At 43.7% G+C, this 25,685-nt stretch overlaps 1 protein-coding gene across 2 annotated transcripts in view; it reads right to left on the minus strand.

The window, feature by feature from the left end:
- Positions 1-25,685, minus strand: part of FBXL7 (F-box and leucine rich repeat protein 7) — a 91,690-nt gene that overhangs the window by 42,159 nt on the left and 23,846 nt on the right. Inside the window, exons 1-2 of one of the 2 annotated variants that reach the window (XM_064161200.1) lie at positions 22,463-22,533; positions 19,850-19,939 (exon numbers count right to left, since the gene is read on the minus strand). Coding sequence is in view for 1 of the 2 variants with exons in the window: in XM_064161199.1 (XP_064017269.1) it covers positions 19,850-19,939 (90 nt within the window). In the remaining variant the exon portion in view is untranslated. Of the gene's footprint in view, positions 1-19,849; positions 19,940-22,462; positions 22,534-25,685 lie in introns of those variants that run through there. The other variant, XM_064161199.1, reaches the window with a different exon arrangement.

Here is a 25,685-nt window from a genome sequence, read left to right on the forward strand (position 1 = left end):
CTTCCAACCTGGTTGATTCTATGATACTATGGTCTAGTTGATTGGATAGGACTGGGTGAAAGGTTGGACTGGATGATCTGGGAGGTCTCTTCCAACCTGGTTGATTCTATGATTCTATGATGACAACCTATGGGTAAACTCTGAGGGAATAAAGCTGGAATAGGCATAGCAGCCAGAACTTCTAAATGTGCACACAGGTGAGATTACCAGGTTACCCAAGATGGGCAGACACAGGAAAAAAAAGAGAGAAAGCTGCTTGTAGTTGTTAGTATTTGCCTTACAAGCATACATATTTGCAATAGGTATCTCCAGGAAATTACACAGGAATCTTAATTCCCTTAAAAAACAGAATTCCATTGTGATTCAGCCTTCTCCCAGGCAACCACCAATAGAACAAGGGGACACAGTCTCAAGTTGTGCTGGGGAAAGTATAGGCTGGATTTTAGGAGGAAGTTCTTCACAGAGAGAGTGATTGGCATTGGAATGGGCTGCCCAGGGAGGTGGTGGAGGAGTCACCATCCCTGGAGGTGTTCAAGAAAAGCCTGGATGAGGCATGTAGTGCCATGGTCTGGTTGACTGGCTAGGGCTGGGTGCTAGGTTGGACTGGATGATCTTGGAGGTCTCTTCCAACCTGGTTGATTCTATGATTCTATGATCTGTAACAGATGCTTATTTTTCAGAAGAAAACCAACCAAACCAAACCACTCTAAACCAACACTGAGTTCCCATCAAAACTGAACACAAATATTTGAATGAAAACCTACTAACTACGTGTACTTCACAGCATCTTGGGAGTAGATACTGGCCACTCACACAGCACAGAACCTGCAGCTCAACACAGATGCCAGCTGAATACTGCCACCAGACAATAAACTTGTGAATTCAGATAAAAAGCTGTGTTTTAAGACTTGGACACTGCATTTGTCTTGGGCAGCAAAGAACAACTCTCTTCTTCCCATGAAAAGTGCCTGCTACTACCCAGAAGAACTTTCTGTATATAATAAAAGGAACGGTAGCTGACTAGTGGAGAGTTATAGTTGCTCATGTCTGAGGAAGCAGTTTAGATACAGAAAACAAACAGCTGCAAAATTGCTGTAAAACTTCTTTTTCTTTTTTTTTTTGTTTTTTACATTTGCCAGAACCAACTTTCCACTACTGAACTACAGATCTCTTTTCTAAAGAGAAAATGGAGATACAGAACAGCAGAAGGCTTTAAACAATGTGAAAGGATTTGAAACAACAAATAGAGCTGTTCTAGTGGGAGGTGTTCCTGCATATGGCAGGGGGTTGGAACTAGATGATCTTTGAGGTCCCTTCCAACCTAAACCGTTCTGTGATTCTATAATAGCAGAGTGTGAACAAATGGCTTAAACATGGTAAGATGCTGGAGGGACATTTTTTGGTCAACCATAAAGTGTAATTTGACACAAATGTTATTTCTGGCAATGGGCATTCATAAACAGCATCATCAAGAGTATGCCACTGTGCCAGAAAACCAATTAAACAAATTCAGCCTTTTCAGGGCAAATCATTGGTGGCCTTCGATGATAGAGTTTCAGTCCTAGTTGACATGAGAAAAGCAACTGATGCCATTTAGCTGGTCTTGTGCAAGGCATTTGACACCGTCTCACAGTGAACTCTGAACCAGCAACTCTTTGCACCAATACTCAATCTGGCAACAATTTACAGCTGAAAAACAGCCCCAAAACATCCGGCAACACACCTGCAAAGATGCAAAGACTAGGACAAGTTTGACTACACACTAGCATCAGGAAATAGGATAGGTTATGTTTTAGGCTTGAAAAGATAACACAATCCCTATGAGGAGAGCCTGAGGGAGCTGGGGTTGTTTAGCCTGGAGGCTCAGGACAGACCTCATTGCTGTTTACAACTACCTGAAGGGAGGTTGTAGCCAGGTAGGGGTTGGGCTCTTCTCCCAGACAACCAGCAACAGAACAAGGGGACACAGTCTCAAGTTGTGCTGGGGGAAAGTATAGGCTGGATGTTAGGAGGAAGTTGTTGGCTGAGAGAATGATTGACATTGGAGGGCTGCCCAGGGAGGTGGTGGAGTCACCATCCCTGGAGGTGTTCAAGAAAGGACTGGATGAGGCACTTAGTGCCATGGTCTGGTTGACTGGCTAGGGCTGGGTGCTAGGTTGGACTGGCTGATCTTGGAGGTCTCTTCCAACCTGGTTGGTTCTATGATTCTACTCACAAAGATGTAATAGGAATTTAGCCATGATCACTGCTGAATTTTTCTGTGGTAGCCTCTGAAACTGCAAGCTGCATCTCAGTTGCAGATCCACACAGCTAAGTCCAACGTGAGTAAAACCTGCCAAAGTCAAAGCATCTGTAGACACAGCTTCCATGAGGCAAAGATGGTGGAGAGACACTGTCTTAGCAGGGCAGAGAAAAAAGCCAAACTGCTGCCATGTTCTCCAGCTCAGGGTAGTGAGCAGTAAGTCAAGACACGGTGACCCAAGAGAAGCCAGGTCCGGGTGCCCCTGGCAGTTCTCTCTCTCTGGAATGAACCTAAAGACTTTCTGAACTTGCAGACTTCTGGGGGAGCAGAACAAACTGTGCAAGAGTGGAAGTAGAGCAGAACTGCACAGAACAGCGTGAAAGTGGGAACTGTGCACAAGCTGGAACCACATGCTTTTTCCTCACTCTGTTTATAAGCTTGTCTGGACAATGTGTCCATGCCATGTATATCTTGGGCACGAAGAATCCAACCAATCACCAACCAACTGCAGCATGGGCTTTCCCATGAGTCAGTACTTGTGTGGAAAAGAGCACCTTTTGCTGTCCCCCTTTCAAGCCTACAAGGGCAGAGGGGAAACAGTTTTGTGCCTTCTTCTTCTCCCACTCAAACCTTTGGAGGTGGAAGTAGGGGAAGAAGGGATTTGGAGTGTCCCACAACAGATGCCCACAGGTTTACAGGAAAAAAAGATGTGTCCCACAATCTTTCAGCTTCTTCCCAATTTAAAGAGAATAAATTGCATTAATAATTTAATCCTGCTTCTTTCACATTTTGAGGGATGTGTTTCCTCTTGAACCAATTGTTTCTGAGCTATTTGACATACCAAGTAACTGCAGAGATACAATTTACACAAATTAAGGCTTGATTTCACCTGAGTAAGAGTGATAACCTCAACATTCAGCTAAATTCATACAGTGCTATGCAATGCAGTCCTACCTTCTGGTTTTGACTAAGAGCAAGTCCTTTAAAGGAAACACTTGGCTTTAGATTTTAACAGGGACAGAGAATTCTTTGATTCTCAGAAAGAACCTCTCATTTCTTCTCTTATGCTCCCCTCCAGTGGAATCCTCTGAAGGAAGGATACTAGGCATCAAAAATTGATACCATCCCCTCTCTGCCACTCCCTAGACATTTATTGGCCCATCTGGTGATAAAAGGGAGCTCTTGAGCAAATGACTTATGAAAACTTAAGCATCAAGCTTCTGTCACTGCAGGTCTGGAGGTTAGGGAATAGAAAAGTGGAGGGAGGGTTTTGCAGTCCACAATTGCAGAGTTTTACTGGTCAACTGATGACACGAAAGCTTGCAAATTATCTTCCTGAATAAAGCTGTAATATGCAGGTAGGGGGTGACTATACAGGGCTATATAACACCAAGACAGGATACTGAAATTAAGGGAAAGCATTTCACATCTACCTCTATGTCTTCAGGCAGCTTAATGTAAACCTAACTCCCGGGAGAATTACCTGAAGAAATAATCACAAGGATAAACTTTGCTTAATTTTAGAGACCTCACAACGAATGGGCAAAGAATCAAATTTTAACATGTTCAAGCAGTAAATCAAAATAATCCACATTCCCTCTCAGAAAACTTCATGTTTTCCAAACTAGCTTGTGTTCCCAGGACTTTAAAAGCAGACATCCATATTCCACGTGAAACAGAGCTGTTGCTGATGCTTACATTCTCTTGTTAAATCTCTCCCATTTTATAGCTAATCACAATTTTATAGCAGGCATGAAGCACTCTACAAGGCTCATGCTGAGCTGTTCCTGTAAATCAAAACCTTATTCCATCGTTCTGCTTACTGGCAGCAGAGTAAGGTTACTTTTACCATTTATGGTTGTAAAACTCATCCAGTTTCCCTGCCCCCCCCCCCCCCCCTCCGCTTCAGTTGCTGCCTTTTTTCCACTATTCTTTCTTTCTCTGTTTTGCTCCAAGAAAGATATTCTAAGTTCAGCTAAACAACTTCAGGACTCCTCTTTAAGCTTCTTGTCTTTCAGTATGCTTACAACCTCATGAAAACATCTAACAAGAAGACAAATGAAAGATTAATATAGCATTTAGGTCAAGACCCTCATTCCCACCTCAAATAACATGAAACAAACCAAAGCCACATAAGAACAGCAGCAGCAGCTCAAAGGCTCTTTACACTAAGTTATCACAATGTGGCCCATACATATGCCAGCTCATAAAATAAGGCCCAGATGAGACTGGAGGTGCTTGGAATCACAGTTTAACAATCTTAACTCGTACACTGGAGTCTTCCTCCAATGTAAGAGGAGGAATCAGAGAGTCACAGAATGTTAGGGATCAGAAGGGAACTCAAAAGATCATCCAGTCCAACCCCTCTACCAGAGCTGGATCACCTAGTGTAGATCACATAGGAATGTGTCCAGATGGTTTTGAATGTGTCCAGAGAAGGAGACTCCACAGCCCCTCTGGGTAGCACATTTCAGTGTTTTGTCACCCTCACAGTGAAAAAGCTTTTCCTTGTGTTCACATGGAACAAAGCAGCAGCACAGTTCAATCTTACAAGTAGACCACCTATCAACAGACATGTTCTGGAACAAACAAAAGTACTCTTAAAAATAAATAACAAATTTGCCACTTTCAGATATACTATTCAATACCATGCACCATCCTGGCATATGAGGTATTAAACTGAAGCAGCCCCTATTTACAACTGCAAACTGAAACACCAAATTCCATTTTTGCCAGGTCTGGTTATGTTATTCCACTCTGCAGCTCAGAGCTGGATCACCCTGCTGCAGAAACAGCAACCTGAAAGGACTGTCTCAGCCCTTCCACAAGCCTGTGCAGGCCATAGAATCAACCAGGTTGGAAGAGACCTCCAAGATCATCCAGTCCAACCTAGCACCCAGCCCTAGCCAGTCAACCAGACCATGGCACTAAGTGCCTCATCCAGGCTTTGCTTCAACACCTCCAGGGATGGTGACTCCATCACCTCCCTGGGCAGCCCATTCCAATGCCAATCACTCTCTCTGCCAACAACTTCCTCCTAACATCCAGCCTGTACTTCCCCTGGCACAACTTGAGACTGTGTCCCCTTGTCCTATTGCTGGTAGCTCCTAAGAAGATTCTATGTTTCATGGAGAAACAACTACGCACACTGGAGACTCCTGAATTTTCAGACAGTAAGGATCCTAGCTCACATTGTTTATAGGAGTGTTCAGCACACAAATCCTTACAGGAAACATACATCCAGTTAAAAAAGCAAAGCAACTCCTGTTGTTTAGGAAGGACGTTTAAATGTTATAATGCTTTTTCCAATGGATGTAAATCTAGACAACTGAGATACAGGTAGATTACATGGACAATCTGATTTATCAGAGCATCAAGAACAGCCTCTTTTTGATCTAAACTGGCCCTTTAAAAGTGTCAACCTACTGTTTTAAAACTTGATGTTCAAAAGAAATTTGAGCATAGCTGTCATGGTTTTAAGTAGGAGAGATAGCTCTTCTACCTCTTCATAGAATCATAGAATCAACCAGGTTGGAAGAGACCTCCAAGATCATCCAGTCCAACCTAGCACCCAGCCCTAGCCACTCAACCAGACCATGGCACTAAGTGCCTCATCCAGTCCTTTCTTGAACACCTCCAGGGACAGTGCCTCCACCACCTCCATCGACAGCCCATTCCAATGCCAATCACTCTCTCTGCCAACAACTTCCTCCTAACACCCAGCCTATACTTCCCCCAGCACAACTTGAGACTGTGTCCCCTTGTTCTGTTGCTGGTTGCCTGGGAGAAGAGCCCAACCCCTACCTGGCTACAGCCTCCCTTCAGGTAGTTGTAAACAGCAATGAGGTCTGCCCTGAGCCTCCTCTTCTCCAGGCTAAACAACCTCAGCTCCTTCAGGCTCTCCCTATAGGGTTTGTGTTCCAGGCCTTTCACCAGCTTTGTTGCCCTTCTCTGGACACAACACAAAGTTCAAGTAGGCAACTCCAGTCCTTGATTAGGCAGCTCCAAGTCTAATTGGCAGCATCACTAAGGTCAACCAGGCCTTATCTCCTCCACAGGAGACAAGAACCTTCTCATCCTTCCTGGGAGGAGAGAGAATGAGAAAAAGCAAGAAAACTGATTTCTCACCCAAATTTATATGGATGCAGGACTTATGGGTACAAAATACAAAGATTACACTTTTCAATGCACCTCCTGGACCTTTCTAGCTTCTGGAGGTCTGTTTTTGGTGTTCTTAAAGGCAACTAGCTCAAACAGCCACAATAGCTCACTCTTGCATTTAATTCCTACATTCACCTCAGCACAAGAAAAATCAGCAGTGAAAAGTTACTGACCTTTAAGCTTAACATCTGAATCACATAAGCTTAGCATCTGAATCATACAGGTCAAACCAACAAGATCATGATGTACACATACACAGAGAAAAGGCTGCCCAAGAAAATCATTCTCACATTAATTGGGTGGCTCAAGACAACAAACTGGTTTGTGAACTGACAGTGCTCCAGTCTTTTCTCTCAACCGAAATCTGCAAGCCATCAGTAGAATTGATGCAACTACCTACTTACCAAGTGGATTTGGGGTTTTGTATTTCTGGAAGCATGCCCTAAGTAAGCATGCCCTTAGAAGATGTTTGATTTTGTGCATAATTTATTGTACATATGCCATGCAGATGTCAGCACGACTGATGTTAGTATTTTCCACCTGGAAAAGCACAGTGATTAGTGGCTGCATGATGATTACATCATTCTTGACTTCATCCCTTGTAGTTAAGCTTATCTCCTGAATAACAGAACAGAGAATTTTGAAAGCAAGCCAATTTTTAAGGTCATAAGGTCTTAACGCACAGACTACCTGCACAAGGTGCTCTAGAGTATCTCAACATCCTGAACTCTTGGGTGCAGGATGAGGAAACAGAAGTGTATGTGGCAGCAGCTGGTGCTGGACATTAGGAAAACACTTGTACATAACAAGAGGGAAGGAGAGGAGCCATGCAAACCCCTCCTTTGTCTGAAGAAGCTGCTACTCACTCTCCCAGGCCCAGAAGAGCAAGGTACCAAAGAGGAGAGTTTCCTTTCACCCAAAAAAGGAGCCTCTGGGGAAGAGCTTTGCAAACAGTGAAGACTATGAAGACCACTTGCAGTCTCTTTTTCAATATATTTTCATGTAACTAACACTTCTGCTAATGACAATTAAAGCAACTATGACCACCTCCTGCTCACTGGCAGACAGAGAGGTCCTCACAGCTGTTACCTTTACCTTCCTACCATGAAGAGACGACAGAAGAACATGCACTGAAACAGAAGTATTTTACCAATGTGCTTGCCTGCAAAATTTCCTTGCCTTTTCTGGTAAGGAAGTTCAAAAAGGTTTCTGGACTTCTGTTCATTCTTGTTTTCTCTTGGACTTCAGTTATACTTCTAATACAATACACTTAAACTCTCAAAATCAACTACCAAAATGCTTCTTAAAAGTTCAACATCTTCATCAATGACAACACCAAGCCAGGAGGCTTGGCTGATACAGTTGAAGGCTGTGCAGTCATCCAGAGACAGACTGAGAGCTGGGCACAGAGGAACCAGATGAAGTTCAACAAGGATAAGTGCAGAGTCCTGCATCTGGGGAGGAATAATTAACTCCACCAGTACAGGCTGGGAGGTGATCTGCTGGAGAGCAGCCCTGTGGAGAGGGACCTGGGAGTCCCGGCGGATAACATCCATGGCACAGCAATGTGCCCTTGTGGCCAAGAATGCCAATGGGGTCCTGGGGTGTATTAGGAGGAGTGTGTCCAGCAGATCAAGGGAGGTTCTCCTCCCCCCTCTACTCTGCCCTGCTGAGACCTCATCTTGAATACTATGTTCAGTTTTGGTCTCCCCAGTTGAAGAGGGACAGGGATCTGCTGGAGAGGGACAGGAGGGCATGGTTTATGAGGAGAGGCTGAGGGACCTGGGGCTTTTTAGTCTGGAAAAGAGAAGACTTAGAGGGAATTTGATCAATGTTTATAAGCATCTGAGGGCTGGCCAGGAGGTGGGGCAGGCTCTGCTCACTGCTCCCTGGGATAGGACAAGAAGCAACAGGTGTAAATTGCAGCAAAAGAGGTTCTGCCTCAACACAAGGGGCAACTTCTTGACTGCAAGGGTCCCGGAGCACTGGAATGGGATCCCCAGAGAGGCTGTGGAGTCTCCTTCTCTGGAGCCTTTCAAGGTCTCTCTGGACGTGTTCCTCTGTGATCTGTGTTAGACAAGATTGCCCTGCTCTGGCAGAGGGGTTGGCCTTGATGATCTCTTAGGGTCCCTTCCAACCCCTAACATCCCATGATCCTACAGCTTAAAATGCAAAACACTTAAAATACAATCTAGAGAAGCTGGCATACACTGATTTAGTGCCTTCCAAACTGAAGGAAGACAGCTGAAATGCCACCCTGAAAGAACTTTGTGGGAACTTAATTTGCATAAATATCTGCACTGGGTTAAGCCCATCTGAGGTGGGGACATGGACCACAAACCTGATCCCAGCTGGACAGGGAAACCTGACCCCTCCTGGGGGAAGGAATTCCCAGGTCAATGTTTATTCCACTCCCACTTCCTAGCCACAACCCTATTTAAGAGGCAGTCAACCTCCTGCTGGCTCTCTTGCTCCTGTCTTCACCTCTGCAACACCTCCTGCTGACATTGTGACTTGGGCTTGCTCCACATGGCCAGACCTGCTACCTTGTGCTGGGGCCTGCATCCAATGAGAATCCATTTCAATCCAGACAATCCATTGCCACCCAACCTGCTTTTGTGTGTATATATCTCTGTACCTCTTCCCTTCCATCTCTGTAACATTCCTTTCCCTTAAACACCTTTTCTTTTTTGTTAAAATGACTTTTTCATTTCCAGCTCACTGCAAGGTTGTTCTTTGTCTGTTTTACCTTTTTCACTCTGCCTAATTTCTTCATACAGGGAGAGGGGAGGCATCCTAAAATGTGTTCCATTGGGCTTGTGGGCTCCAGGAAAGCTCAAATGGCAACATCTTGTCTTCTTAAGACTCCGTAAGTGCTTGTTGCCACCTATGTACATGTGCTAGTTTGAAGCAGGGTAGAATGTTTTGGTGAGAAAAAGTAGATTATAGGCTGTGAAAGGAAAACAGTGGTGATGTCACCTCCCCTCCCAGTCTCGCTGAGATGTATGGGAACAGGAAAGGAAAACATTAGATAACACTTTCGCCATTTTCTTCACTCTGCTTCTGGCTTCGGACTGAGCTGCATCTCCCTAACCTCACCTTCCACTAACTTTGCTTCTTAACCTCTTGGCTGAACCTCCATTCTTCCTTAGGACTGGGGTAAGGTTGAGAGGGGCAGGGGGAAGGTGCAGGGGTGGTTGGGAGCCCCTCCTGGGGACTCAGGTTTCTGGGAGGGCTGCTGTGTTTCTGTATTACCTTTTACCTTGTCTATTTCTGTCTATAACTGTATATACTGTAACTATCTGCTTGGATATTGTGCCAGCTGTAAATAAATAGCTTCATTTACATTTCCAGAGCCGGCTGAGACTAGTGGGGTGCTTCTAAAGTGCGTGGGGGTGGGTAACACCCAAACCATCACAGTACATAAAAGCAGTTTTGCCTGTGGCTACTACAAGCCTTTATGCTGTCAGATGATATGCCTGGGCCGAGCTCATCTTCCTTCTCAAGCTGGCTGAAGCCCCAGCTAATTGCTGCAGCACAGGGAGCTCATTCATGGCCAAGACGCTTGCCTCCCGTGACACCCGGCAGGACACATCTGCAAACGGAAATACCTTCCACAAGCCCCACGGTGCTAGAAAGTGCAGCGCTGGACGAAACAAGTTACTCCACTCAAGTTTGTTTTGGCAGGTTTTCAGCTCTCCACTCTATCCTTGCCTTGTTTTCGCACACAGGACTTGGAACAATTCCATTTATCGAGTCTACTGAAATGGAGCATTCAGTTGGCCTCTAAAGAAAGACAAGGAAAAGCTCAGGCAATTCAACACCGTTCATTCTCTCACTGCAGTTCTGTGTGCAGAACAAAAGGGGAAGGTAGATGGGGGGAAATACCCAACATATTTGAAAACTGAAGACTAGAAGACAGCTTCTGAAGTCAGGCTACTTGAATAAGAAAATTGAGTCTGTGTTAAGTTAACAGCAAAAGGAAGAAAAAAAAAAAAACAGTTGGGTAATTAGGAGAGGGAGGTTTTCTGGCATTATTTTTGCACCATCAGGAGGTGAAGAGAATCCTGGCATCTTCTCCAGGTCACTTATAAAGCTCCTGCTTTAAATCAATCCCCTTCAGGCCACACCTTGAGGCCTGTGTCCAGTTCTGGGCCACTCAATTCAAGAGAGATGTTGAGGTGCTGGAAGCTGTCTACAGAAGGGCAACAAGGCTGGTGAAGAGGCCTGGAACACAAACCCTGTGAGGAGAGGCTGAGGGAGCTGGGGGTGTGCAGCCTGGAGAAGAGGAGGCTCAGGGGGGACCTCATTGCTCTCTACAACTACCTGAAGGGAGGTTGTAGCCAGGTGGGGTTGGGCTCTTCTCCCAGATAACCAGCAATAGAACAAGGGGACACAGTCTCAAGTTGTGCCAGGGGAAGATTAGGCTGGGTGTTAGGAGGAAGTTGTTGGCAGAGAGAGTGATTGGCATTGGAATGGGCTGCCCAGGGAGGTGGTGGAGTCACCATCCCTGGAGGTGTTCAAGAAAAGCCTGGATGAGGCACTTAGTGCCATGGTCTGGTTGACTGGCTAGGGCTGGGTGCTAGGTTGGACTGGCTGATCTTGGAGGTCTCTTCCAACCTGGTTGATTCTATGATTTTAAGACAATGCTACCTAAACATATTCTTTTATGAAAAGTCATCATACATAAAGAATATCTCAAAATAGTTTTTAGTTAAGCTAGAAAGGTGAAGTATGCATACTTTCCAAAGTTTGAGTGCTTTACTATCTTTGATGGCAGATAGCTGCCCTGCTTCATGCATGGGTGAGGAAATGGACTGAAATGTTAAATGACAGTTCCAAGTGACAGGTCCTAAGACATGCAAGCTCCTCTCCAGCTCCTCTTTCAGGAGAGATCTCCTTTTGAATGAATGGATGAATGGTTTAGGTTGGAAGGGACCTCCAAGATCATCTAGTTTCAATCTCCTACTGTAGGTAGGGACACCTCTCACTAAAACAGGTCACTCAAGGCCTCATCCAGCCTAGCCTTAGAATCATAGAATCAACCAGGCTGGAAGAGACCTCCAAGATCATCCAGTCCAACCTAGCACCCAGCCCTGTCCAGTCAACTAGACCATGGCACTAAATGTCTCATCCAGTCTTATCTTTAACACCTTCAGGGAAGGAGCATCCACAACCTCCCTGGGAAATCCGTTCCAATGTTTCAACACCCTCACTGTAAAGAACTTCTTCCTGACATCTAGTTTAAATCTCCTCTCTTCCTTATGTCAGAAGTTTCTCCTTAAGGGTTCAGAACTTTTCCTGTCAACTTTATATATCTCTATAAAGTAAAGCCAGCCTATTGTCAGTAAGTGTAAGTTTGTGCTGGGCTCTTGGGCTCTGTACTCCATGGAAAAGTCTTCAGGTCTGCAAATCAGCAATCCGACAGTGACTGTATGGTGCTTCAACCCTTAACTGTTACACCAAGCAGTCAATTCTTGTACAGTCATCAAGAAATATAGACAATAATTCTTACTCTCCTCTCTAGATCTACATTTAGTGCCTCTTACTCTCCTTTCTAGATCTACATTTAATGCCATGGTCTGGTTGACTGGATAGGGCTGGGGTATAGGTTGGACTGGATGATCTTGGAGGTCTCTTCCAACCTGGTTGATTCTATGACTATAGACAGTAATTCTTATTGTCCCTCCTAGGTCTACATTATGTGCTTCATCAGTGACATGTGAGTTTCACCAGTAAGGTAAAGTGACATATTTAGCAAGGCAGCCATGGAAAATCGTTTGCCTATCAGTAGAAATGAATCAAACGGGACTTGTACAAAGACTGAGCTTACAAAAGACCAGACAGGTAATTTGCAGCAGGACAGCATACCAGTAACTCACCACCATGAGAGTCCTTCTGGAAAAGCTTTACTATTCTCTGCAGGTCTCATCTTGAACAACAGGGAGTAATAGCAAAGCCCCAGTGCAGATAATATTGCAAGACTGCAAGCAGATGATTTCCTCTGTATTAGCAGGATAAACAGGACACATTTTCAACCCATGAACTCATCTACTTTAAGTGTGTCATTTTCAAAGAACAACTCAAGGTTAAGCTACTCAGTTACAGCTTTGTCTCAGACGAATTTAGCCAGGCATTTAAAATTATCCAAGACAGTTAACTGTTTGTTCAGTAATCCTCTGAGCAAGCAGCAGGAAGATCATGCTGACCACTGTTCATGTTCTATATCTCATTTACAATCCAGAAGTCCTCTGAAGCTTAGAGGAAAAGCAAGCCCTGCAGCAGCAGCCAAACACAAAGAAAATTAATTAAGCAAAGCTCCAATCTTCTTCTTCCCCTGCACAGTATTAGGTAAAGAATCCGCAACAGAACAAGGGGACACAGTCTCAAGTTGTGCTGGGGGAGGTATAGGCTGGATGTTAGGAGGAAGTTGTTGGCAGAGAGAGTGATTGGCATTGGAATGGGCTGCCCAGGGAGGTGGTGGAGTCACCATCCCTGGGGGTGTTCAGGAAAAGACTGGATGAGGCACTTAGTGCCATGGTCTAGTTGACTGTCTAGGGCTGGGTGCTAGGTTGGACTGGATGATCTTGGAGGTCTCTTCCAACCTGGTTGATTCTATGATTCTGTGACTGTCCCTTCAGCAATCAAGCTTATTCTTCTGTTTGTGGAAGGAGATCAACTCCTTTATGACTGCCATGGCTTGTTGAGGCATTTTTTTCCTCAATAACTACACAACACAGGATAGAATTTCATTCCAAATGTGATTATCAAAATCCAATGCCTGCACCACCAGAGAAAAGGTGAAAAAAGAAACAAACCAAACAAAATCACATACCAACAAAACCCACACATAAAAAATAGAAATACACAGATAAAACCACAGTCAAAAAACCTCACCACACACACACAAAGGAAAACAACAGCCACCAAACAAGCAACAAAACAAAATACAACCACTCAGGGAGGTGGTGGAGGCACCATCCATGAAGGTGTTCAAGCAAAGCCTGGATGAGGCACTTAGTGCCATGGTCTGGTTGACTGGCTAGGGCTGGGTGCTAGGTTGGACTGGCTGATCTTGGAGGTCTCTTCCAACCTGGTTGATTCTATGATTCTAAGTATTTTTCTGTATGAAACAGCATTCAGATTTCCTTGGCAATGGCACAAAATTCTGCCACAAAATGCCATTTAATTCTGCTTCAGGTAGTACTCTGTTTTCCACATGAAAGTGGACTAGGTGCCATTAGGTGTGTCAAGAAAGCTATCAGCTGCTACTTAGCTTAGTGTGAGGCATGGAGGTGCAAAGAGAGGGCACCAAAGCCTTCAAGAGGCACTAATTTTCCCCCACCAGTAAGCCCAAATCCAGCACTAAGAAGGAAAGCAACTGTACAATGGAATTAAGCACTGTCCCTAAAACAGTCCTCTCAGCCAAGACCAGAAAGTAGGTCTTCAACCTAACCTTTACACCATGTCCAAAAGTGAGAACCCCAGAGCTTTTCTCAATCTCAGATGAGATGCTTTGACTACATCACATGAAGCAAATGCACAGCCCTGAGGGCTCCAGAGAAACTGGTGATTCATTTGCCTTTAATCCTGTGAATGCAATCTGCCAGAAATTCCCTCCAATTCCAGCAGCTAACCATGGTTCTGCAAAGTCATTTATGCAGCTATCATTAAAACACACCTTAAGGCCTTCATGCTAAGCAACTCCAGCCCAATGCAACAGAAAAGAGATGTGCATACCAGTGGCTTCTGTCTCTCACACCACCCATAGTCCCTCTCGCTCTCAACTTGTAAATCTTAGTGCAACCATACTTTATACATCCTTGGAGATGGATTAATTTAATGTTTATTTCCTGTCTGTGTTTGTTTTGGAGGCTTTCAGCTTAAGCAATATATGTATGACTAAAATTTGGCAGCAAGCAGCCTGTAATATGATGTGTTATCACTTCAACCTGGCTAGCATGTTCAGGAAAACAATAAGCTGGCAGTGAGGACAGCTTCATCTTGCATTCAGAAAGTAGAAAACTGGTGTAGAAATGAGAAATGGCAACATATTTCCAGGAGGTGAACTTAACATGGATGCAGTCTGATACCAGCCACATAACCAAGGGAACACAGTACCCAGCAAAACAAGCTTTGCTCATGACAGAGGAGGCAGCAGCAGGCATAAACATCTTTAAACCCACGATGTTCCCATCATCCAGTGGGTTTCTGGTATATTGGTTACTGGTATCTATCAAAACTTGCCAAAGCAATGGCAAACCCAGGGCCACACAAAGAAAAGACCTATCCTTTTGCCACAGAAAAGCAGACAAAAAGAAAGAGATTTTGCTGGTCTGACTTGCATATCTGAGCATCATGAGAAAACTGAACTCTCAACTGTACCATTGCCAGCCTAAACTTCAGTTAAACACTAGAAATTCCTGTCTCTGTCTTTATTCCATTGCTGTCCTTCTTGAAGGAGTTAGAAGCATATATAATTAGCTCTCCTACGTAGGCATTCTGTGTGAATATGATTGTAATATTGAATGAGCAGTGTTCTAGGAACAACACAAAGTAGCTTCTACTGCATTCCAAGTAAACAATGACTTTCATCTTAGCTCGTTTCATGCCCTTTTTTTATAGCTGAAATGGATTTGCTCAGCTGAGTTCAGTGGTACAAACCTACAGCTGTAAGCTGCAACAAATGCAAGAAGGCAACACTGCCTGGAGGAAGACAATCCAACCATCCTGATGTGAACTTTGTTTCAAGGATTGTCTTTAGTGAGCATAAACTCAAGGTTATCCAATATCACAAGCTAATACTGTTTCAATAGGGCACCAGCCATCTAACATTACCAGACTTCCATCCACCTAGAACTGGCAAAGTTTTCTTTATTGGACCTCAGTATTAATCAAGACTACTTTGTTGCTTCCACCAAAAGTTTTCTGTGAAGGGACATAACCACTGGTATGCAATGGCCTATATTTGCTTTAATGCCTGATATCACTGCTTAGCAGCATAGAACCATAAAATAGAATCATAGAATGGTCAGGGCTGGAAGTGACCTCAAGGATTATCTAGTTCCAACCACCCTGCCACGGGTGGATCTAGTTCCAACCACCCTGCCATGCTCAGAGGCCCATCCAGCCTGGCCTTAAAAACCTGGGATGAGGCTTCTACCACCTCTCTGGGCAACCTGTTTCAGTGTCTCACCACCCTCATGGTGAAGAACCTTTTCCTAACATCCAATCTTAATCTACCCACTTGTTTTGCTCCATTCCCCCTAATCCTATCACTATCTGACATCCTAAAAAGTCCCTCGTCAGCTTTCTTGTAGGTCCCCTTCAGATACTGGAAAGCCACAATAAGGTTTCCTTAGAGCTTTCTCTTCTCCAGACTGAACAGCCCCAACTCTCAGCCTGTCTCCAGAAGAGGTGCTCCAGGCCTCTGATCATCCTCATGGCCCTTCTCTGGACACATACCAGCATGTTGTCCCTACATAAGAAACCTAAAACTACATCTACCTTTTTAGTATTGCACAGTGCAGCAGCTTTATTTTCAACTTACAGTTTACTACCTTTGCTATCTTTTGCCATCATTGCTTGCTTTTCCCAATCTAAATTCAGTCTCTTTTGTTTGGAACTTCCATCATATGGAACCAAACAAAACTGTGGCAAGAATGGAAAACAGTAAAACTATCTTAGCCCATTCAGATTTGTCATTCACAAGCTCAGTATCAGGGCTGCTTAGGACTGTTTGAGTGAAAAAGTTAGACACAAAACAATGAATGTTACCAGACTGTCATAGTTTGAAGAGCAGACAGGAATAGATTATTTTACTCCAAAAGGCAGTAAAATAAAAACACTCTTACTGAATTGGACAGGAATACAGAAAAGTGCATTTAAAGATGTAGAGGAAAATATGGAATACATGAAAGTTTAACACCTAATACAGATACAGGATGCATGAGCACTCCCCCAAAACCTTTCCCCTGACCGAGCTAAACCACAAAACCTCTGGGTTCATTCCCCTCCATGTCTCCCATTAGACACAAACAGGCTTGATTGCACAGCAAGAAATTCACTGCAGCCTTGAAGGCTAAAGGCAGGTTCCTCCCCCATTGTTTCACCAGATAAGGAGAGCCAAAGGAAGAGAGAGAAAAGAGGAAGATTTGGCTTTGCTGCCCACTGGGCTGCCCAGGGAGGTGGTGGAGTCACTGTCCCTGGAGGTGGTCAAGAGAAGACTGGATGAGGCACTCAGTGCCATGGTCTGGTTGACTGGCTAGGGCTGGGTGCTAGGTTGGACTGGATGATCTTGGAGGTCTCTTCCAACCTGGTTGATTCTATGATTCTATGATAGCAGAATTATGGGTTTGAATAACAAAATTATGATTTCTGGGGTCCACCTCCTGGAGAACTCTGTGGCTTTGTTAAGGGAACCTGGGCCAAACCACCACACAGACAACTCCACAGTCAAATGTTCACACTTAACTAAGAGGTGGGAAAATAAAAACCATTACAAATAAATGTTTAAAAGTTTCCTACACAGTCTTTCACCCAGGTCTAAATACCACAGGCAATGCTCAAATACTGAGAATAAGACCAACTATTTCAAAACTCATACATAACAAAAGAAGTTAAATACTTTTTAAAGGTCCCTAAAAGTCAGCATCACTAAAAGCAGACACAACTTTAACTTCTGCAGAATTCAGTAACTGACTTCACTGTATTGCTGCAAAATTCAAAATTCAAACATTTAACAGAATATATTCAGAGGTATTTCAGCACTGAGCCCCTCTGCTAAAGGGGCAGATGAGACTTCTGGCCTGATCCTTCAATTGGATTTTATAGAGGCTAAAAAATAAATTGGAATTCATACATGGAACTTGTACACACTTCAGAGCTGCCTGTGGAAGGCTGCTTATGAAATGCAAACATTGATTTTTTAATTTGAGAAAGAGTCAGGTCATTAAGAAGCATACCACTTTGAAATAACATGCCATGCTCTGCAGGCAAGTGTTAGAAGCAAGCTCTCTGACCAAGGTAAATCACATCAAAACATTTGGGCTAATCATCTAAACCAAGTTTTAGTCAATAATATTCCAGCTGAGATTGTGCCTAGCTAATTGCATTTAAACAGTCCACAAAAATCCATTTAGTCTTCTGTTTGCCAGAAGAGCAATGGGAGGCTGCAAACCCCAAGGCATTTAACTGTAATTGATTGATGGAGCACAGAATTGCAGTGCCTGAGATTTGAACAGTTGGAAAAGGCAGCATATATTCCAAGCTAAAGAAAACTGCATCTTTAGGATAGGAGGCAGTGCACACCCACACATTCTATCATACTTCCTTCTGAGCCACGCTGCGTCCAAACAGTCCCTACAGCACAGTCTGTGATTCACAGAGACAACCTGACCTTTGTTTTTGGCCACCTGCCCTTCACTATACAGAAAGTGAAAGCCACATTGAGAGCAACTGGACTCCAGTTTCTGCACCAGTACAGCCTCACTTGCATCCCTCAAGTGCATTGTTAAGATTTTGAGTTGGAATTTAGAAAGTTGTATGATCTGCCAGCTATTACCTGCATTCCTCTACACAACAGAAGCAGAGCAGTAGTTACCTCTCCAGTGCATCAGTAAGTGAAGGTGGTTTGGCTAAGGAAAGTAACATTGGCCAAGAGAGCCAATAGCATCCTGGACTGCATCAGGAGCAGTGTGGGCAGCAGGACAAGGGAGGTTATTCTGCCCCTGTACTCAGCACTGGTCAGGCCACACCTTGAGTGCTGTGTCCAGTTCTGGGCTCCTCAATTCAAGAGAGATGTTGAGGTGCTGGAAGGTGTCCAGAGAAGGGTAACAAAGATGGTGAGGGGCCTGGAACACAAACTCTATGAGGAGAGGCTGAGGGAGCTGGAGGTGTGCAACCTGGAGAAGAGGAGGTGACCTCATTGCTGTCTACAACTACCTGCAGGGAGGCTGTAGCCAGGTGGGGGTTAGTCTCTTCTCCCAGACAACCAGCAATAGAACAAGGGGACACAGTCTCAAGTTGTGCCAGGGGAGATCTAGACTGGATGTTAGGAGGACGTTGTTGTCAGAGAGAGTGATTGGCATTGGAATGGGCTGCCCAGGGAGGTGGTGGAGTCACCATACCTGGAGCTGTTCAAGAAAAGCCTGAATGAGGCACTAAGTGCCATGGTCTGGTTGATTGGATAGGGCTGGGGGATGGATTAGACTGGATGATCTTGGAGGTCTCTTCCAACCTAATTCTATGATCACTGTTTTTCACTAGAAGAAGAAGAGTTCACCCAGACACATTTAATATAACATGACAAGCATTTCGTTTCTTCGAAACATAAAATCTCCTTCTGCAACTTCACAGATGGTCATAACATACAATGTGAGGGAGGGCACCATATTAGGGCCATAACTGTACCTGTCATTCCCATCAAGAGATTTAACTGAAGTTGTCTTAATAGCACGTCTAGGACTGGAACAGCATGTAAGCCACTTCAAACAGCTTGTCCCATTTCTTGTAGCCATCTCACCGATGGGTCATTGTGCCAACTATCTTTGAGATGCCAACTGCTTTAGTGTCTCAAAATGGGTGTGACAGTGTGTCTTAAAAGCACTGCAAGACCGTTACTAAAAGGCCAACCTGCACACCACACTCTGCACAGCTTTGGAGGCACGGCCCCTGGTAATGGGCAAACAGCAGCTTCCAGGAGACTAAGTGCTAGCAGCACATTTGAGGGCTTCACTCAGGATGCCCACACAGCCACCTGCTACGTACTGCCCACGCTGTCTGCCAGCTCCACACCGTCCATCCTCCAGCTCCTGATGCCACTCCTACCGAGCGCTGACCTCCTCACATACAAGGTGGCAGCAGAGAAGGATCAACATCTCTCTGTCCATAGGCCAGCGAGTGACACATAAGATATCTACCTCCTCAGATATCAAAAATCTAGTACTGGATGATCACATACTCCAGTAACTGTAGGTTAAGTCTGCTGATCTAATCAAATCCTTCATGTCCATAGCTATACTTTCGAAAGACTGGCAAGAACAACTCTCATTTTCAAGGTGTTCACAGTGTGAAAAGAGGCAGCTGAGATTTAGCCTATAATGTATGCCAAAAATGTTTCCAGGAATTATATTCCTTGAAAATAAGTTCAAAATCAGATCACATCAAACCTTACATATAAAAGCCTTTGCTTACAGAGTAACATGCAAAATTACTGAAACCCTCTTTTTCTGTAGCAGAAGTATCTTAAATACTTTTTCAACAGCTTAAATCAGAAACTACATCAGGTAGGAATGGAAACTGTAACAGGAAGGGGAACTACTTTTCACTGTCTAGTAATTTGATGGTACTGCGAACAGAAGAAACGAGCAGGAGGGCTTCCATTCTTGAACACTGCTAGGGTTATTATGGGGGACCTGACCTGGGAAATGAGTACCAGCTGCTTACCTTCGCTGGTAGCTGCATTCTTCTGGGCTTTGGTGGGTGTGTGATCTGTACTTGAACTCACGTCGGATGAGATGCTTGAGCTGCCTTTGCCTGCAAAGGAAAAACGAAATGTAAAGAGTGGGAAAGAAAGAACAAATATGATTACCAACAGAAAAAGAGGAAGATACTCCACATCACAATACGGAATGATTTCAGGAAGCTTTAAACCAAACTTAAAGCACCTGATGTGCTGCAGCATGCTGGGATAAGAGTTAACCACATTCTAACTTACAGAAGGTCTATCTTTACACATGCTATGGCTGCAAACCAGCCTACTGTGACATAGGAGCTATCATCATGCATTTGCTAAGCTCCACTGGAAATTAGAAGTTTGTGATTAATACTATCAGGAGATGTTTCATGATCACTTTTCACATTCAGGTATCTCTGACAAAGGTCAGAACAATGGGGCACTGACTCTCATCAGCATGCAGGGTTATTCAGGTCACTTGGTCAAGTGAAAATGAAAGTCAGGTATCTGCTGTTTCCTCCTATACCATGCTCACTCCTTGGTGCAATATGTCAGTTTAAAATCAACTTCTGTATTTGCTGTTCTAACCTTTGACTTCATAACCTCAAAATGGAACCAGTGGATATTTCTTTTCTTATCTTCAAGACCTCAGACTACATGCAGGATGTCAAGCCACATACAAGTTAAGGAAGGAAGTGCAAATAGAAAGAAAACATTAACTGAGAGAGACGACAGGGATGAGCAAAGGAGCCTAAACCAAAGCTGTCTTTTTGTTCACTTGTGAAGATCTAACAGTGAGTCACTTCTGTTTGCTTTATCTCAATAACTACTAACAGCAGGAACCAGACCAACCACCTAATCATCAATACATGAAATCAATTCCAGAGAGGAAAAGCCATGAATACTGTCACACTTTAAGAAATCACCTATTCCCACAAACACTGGGGCAGTGAAGCCTTTAAAGCAACATCGGGTTTTGCACCAAAATAAGCTAGCTGACACCACGTTTCTGTCACTTGAGTAAAACTATAACCATAGGAATGTTAGCAAGAGCCTTCTCAGATCTGTTATTTCAATCAAGCGTTCCTTGGGGTTCTGGGTTACAGTACTCCTGGTTTTCATAACATTTAGACATAAGGAGGAGGTCTGCTTTTTAAAAGGTGCCACAGCATAACAAAGATTTCAGTTTTAATGGGAAACAACTGGAGAATGTGCAAACGAAGGTTGCTTCACAAGCAAGCTTCTGCCACTTAATCCGTCAGCCAGCCCTAGAGAATCATTCTCCATGTGAAGCTGCTGAAGTTAACATGCTCCGATTTGAGAGATGAATTTAGAATGAATGCATACTAAAAAGGCCAGAAGGAAGTTAAAAGCAAATGGCTGAGGTTAGTAGCTGAATGAGGTGAACAACAGCAACAAAAAAGAATACTTTTCAGTGATTCACTAACTGCTTTTTGCATTCCTTTAAGAAGTTAAGCAAACCCAAGAAGTGGTGCCTCTAGAATATCACCTCAATTGCTTTATTGCCTTTAAGCTGAGACATGAGTTAGGAGCAATGGACTGTGGTCTTCACAGAAAGAACTGCCTCAAAATAGCTCTCCAGATCAAGCAAACACATTTATGGATTGGGGAAAAAAATAAAAGGAAGGGAAAAAAAAAAAGATAAAAGGAAAAGGCAGATGAGAAAAGAGAAGGCTAAATGAGACAAAACCAAAATGAGCACAATCATCACCAAAAAACCAAACCAAACCAACAGAAAACCCAAACAAAAGCAATCCCAGAACAAGGACAAGAAAAAAAACCAAACATTTTTTGGGGTGGAAAGAGAAGCACAGCAGAGCACAGAACTGCTCGTCTGTTCCATAGGTTGTTTGCACAAAGCGAATGCTTCCTGCAGCTACATGCCTCCCCCAGTAACATCAATAGAACTTGTTTACAGCACATACAAGCAAGCCTACAAAATCACAACAGAAATATTTTACTCATTGTAGGGTGCAGACTGCCAGCACATCTGATAGCATAGTCTCATACTTACTACTCCATGCTTCTGCAGAAAGTCTGAAACACCAGACACAAGTCTAAATAGTCACCATTTAAATTTACTTAAACTTGAAAACAGTCATTTCTTGAGATGAGTGAAAACTAAAAATCAAGGAAAAGAAATTCATAGTAGTTACTGCTTTGGATGGCTAAAAGTTCTTCCTGCAATTTGACAGTATGGAAATTTTAAAGTATAGAATCTTCTCTTCGAGCGTACAGCTCTAAAATAAGCCTTCATCCTCACTTTCTACTCTGAAAGTCTCCATTCAGGTGGAAGGGAAGCAGGAGATACTTTCTACTTGTGATGGTTTGGGTGTTCTCTGCCCCCCCACACACTTAGGAAATCACCCAGACTAGACTCAGCCAGCTCTGGAAATTTGAATGAAGTTTATATTTACAGCTGGCACAACATACAAGCAGATATTTACAGTACATACAGTTATAGACAGAAATAGACAAGGCAAAAGGTAATACAGAAACACAACAGCCCTCCCAGAAACCTGAGTCCCCAGGAGGGGCTCCCAACCACCTTTCCACCTTCCCCATACCCCTCTCAACCTTACCCCAGTCCCAAGGAAGGATGGAGGACTGGCCAGGGGGATAGGAAGCAAAGTGGATTAGAAAAGAAATGGCAGAGAGGGGTGAGGTTAGAAGAGAGATGCAGCTCCAAGCTCACCAGCATCTGCAATTAAAAAGAAAAAAAGCTTGAAGCAGAAATTCTGTGTTAAAGGAGACTCCATCCAATCCTCAAATCAGAAGACACCCAACTCATTAGAGAAACCTTTTGCCATGCCATACTGGATGCTCACACAGTACTTTCAGGAAGTGTGTTTCAAGGCAAGGTAAAGAAGCTTTGACCTGTTGAACATCACACAGTTTGCACTGGCCTGCTTCTCAAGAGAATAAATCCCTGCATTAATAAAAGAAATGCTACAGATTAGCCAGTGAAACAATCCTAAAAGGCTGAGCATTAATGGAGACTTCATTTGCATGTTACCATCCAAGGCATGCCAATGAGTGGAGGCAGCCTGAGAGGATCCCCAGTATGGACCCTGAAGTGGCTGCAGAAGCTACCATTGCTCTGGAACTCAACAGGCATTTTGTACATGTCTGAATTTCATTAGACAGTAACATACCATTCAGAAACCCAAAATCAAAAATCACCAAATGTATGTTTGTCTTCCACAACAATACCACTGACACTTAAAAATCAGTATTTAGATTTTCAAACCAAATGATGGCAGCATCTGAACACAGATGTTTCATACTAAACTTGCAGCATTGCTTTTATTGCTCATTTCACTTAAAGCACAGAAGTTGCTGCATTCTCAATGATCATTTTCATCCATTTATTAGAGCTGCATCCAAGACATGCAGCCAAACACGAAGTGCCTGTTACTGCTGCATGAAGGGATGCCCTGTGTTCACAGCCAAAAGTAGTTGTGAAGAGTCTGGTATCACTTTCACCAATGGAGTTTCAATCAGCACTCCAAGATACAACTTCAGGGCACACAGAGCCTCTCCTTGAATAGAATGTTCAGTCCTCAGTCATGCCTCATGTCTCCACCCAGAAGTGTCTAGAATCAAAACTGGCCAGTCAGTCTGGCTGCACCACCTTACTTGCTTATCTACAAGGATCCAAAGCAAGTCTCAGTCCCAGCTCACTATCCAGCTTTTTTCTTTCAGCTTTCAATAGCTGACTTCTATCTCTTGTATTGAAATCTTACTACACATGACTGCTGTTAACTTTACCAGACCTTTTCTTGTCTGGCTAAGCTTTCATTGGTCCCTGCTCTTTGCCTCCCTGTTGGACTTGATTCTTAGCATGACTGTTTTGCAGAGCACCATTTAGGAAAGCTTAACAAATGAAGGCAAGTTCTCCAACTCACCAACAAACACAGCAGCACTGTGTGAAGGCAATTGGCATGAAATCTGTCAAGCTTAAGTCTAGATTTTTAGTCTCTCCATCCAAACAAGAACTTCTGTGTGCTTAAGTCAGATAACAGATCTCTAACACCTCTCCCACGGTAACAGTATTCCCACAGCCTATTTTTGATGCAACTTAAAGAAGTTTAGGTAGCATCCAGAAAACATGCACACAAGTTTACTACATGTGTTTAATTTTCCTAGTCTGATACTATGTTAGCATTGAAATACCTTTATACAGGCAGTGTACAAAGCACTCTGGTATCAATACACACCGTGGAAAGCCATGCAAAAATCTTTCACATGACAATACCTATCTGAAAGCCTAAGACAACTTTAACTATGGAAGAACAAAGGAAGCTGACAGCTAAGGAAAAACAGTCAAAGATCACTTTAATCCTTTAGATAAGCACAGTCACTTCCAGCTTTTCTTCACTGATGGATACAGGGAGGGGGAGGGCGGGAAAGGGAAGTGACCCAATCAAGGATGCAAGCAAAAGAAGACTTAGGGGGAAAAAATGTGGTATTACAAAACTTAACAGGTTTGTGAACGAGGCACAAAGGGATACAAAGTGGTATCTCACAGTACATTAAAAGATGATGTACACTTGAGAATCACATTTGTTTTTCCTATTGATGATTAAGTTTGTCAAAGTTACAAAGTCACCTACCAGCAGGATCAGACCCCAAACTCATCAGCATAAGTATCCAAATTAAAACAATTAAATATATGCTTACAAAAAAAGACTGACTTCAACTAAGGCTTCACAACGTACATTCGACAATCACCTTTGAAACGAAAAGAATGCATGGAAAAAGAGTTCCAACCCTGACTGATTCCATGATCCTAGATCTGTGAAGCTCAGATTGAACTGGGTAATTCTGAAACTGTTTCAGAATGGCACTGCTTTCAAAGATGTCCCATCAAATATAAACAAAAGCACACAAAGACAGACTTCAATCCTCTTTTTCTGCAGTACTGACAAGAAATAACTCCACTCTTGGCCATGAAAAATCGTACTTGCAGTATTCAATAGTAACACCTCATTAGGGGAAACAAAATATTGAAACTAGGGTACATTTGCAGCAGAAGGAGTCACAAAAAATCAGGACAGACATTAATAGTGGGCACCAAGATAAGTTGCTGGAAAAAGGGTAAGGACAGCAAGTACTTCACCATAGTTTGACACATCTAGAGTAGTTCACACAGTTCAGCTTTAACCAGCCTAGACCTGACCAAACCAGAAAAGATAACCAAAGTAGATTGGGTCTGTAAAACCACAAGGGTCTTTGGCAAAGGTATAGATTGAGTCGGTGCAGGACACTCGAAGCCAAAGGAGCTGGCCACGTATTACGTACAGTGAGTATGCTGGTGACCATTACAATCCCTTGCTAAGATGGGCTTGTCTGGATGGTTTCTGGGAGCCATGAAGCATACCAGAGGGAAGTCACTACCGTTATGGCCTGGTAGTGACTGTTAGCCCTGTCTATCCATGATCACTACCCTCTCCTTTGGGCCTCCTCCTCCCAGCTGCTCGCAGCTCAGGACCACATTTCAGCTCTGCCAGAGCCATCACTCCCTGCCTCTGCAATGCCACAGCAGGGCTGGCCTCCAGTTCCTCACCATCCTGCCCCATACCACAATGATTCTTGCAGTGTTCATCATTTAACAATGGTTTCTTCCTCAGACCCAACTCATCACCTGCACAGGAAAGGGGACACAATAAAACATGCTGCTTGCATTAAGATTGTGTTGTTTGACACCAGATATGTACCACACTTACCACAGTGGCATGCCAGTACCCTGAAGCACTCAACGTAACCTCAGTAAATCATCTCTGCTCCTTGATCCCACTTTAA

Source organism: Pogoniulus pusillus, chromosome 21 (genome assembly GCF_015220805.1).
Source record: "Pogoniulus pusillus isolate bPogPus1 chromosome 21, bPogPus1.pri, whole genome shotgun sequence".
Classification (NCBI taxonomy): Eukaryota; Metazoa; Chordata; class Aves; order Piciformes; family Lybiidae; genus Pogoniulus; species Pogoniulus pusillus.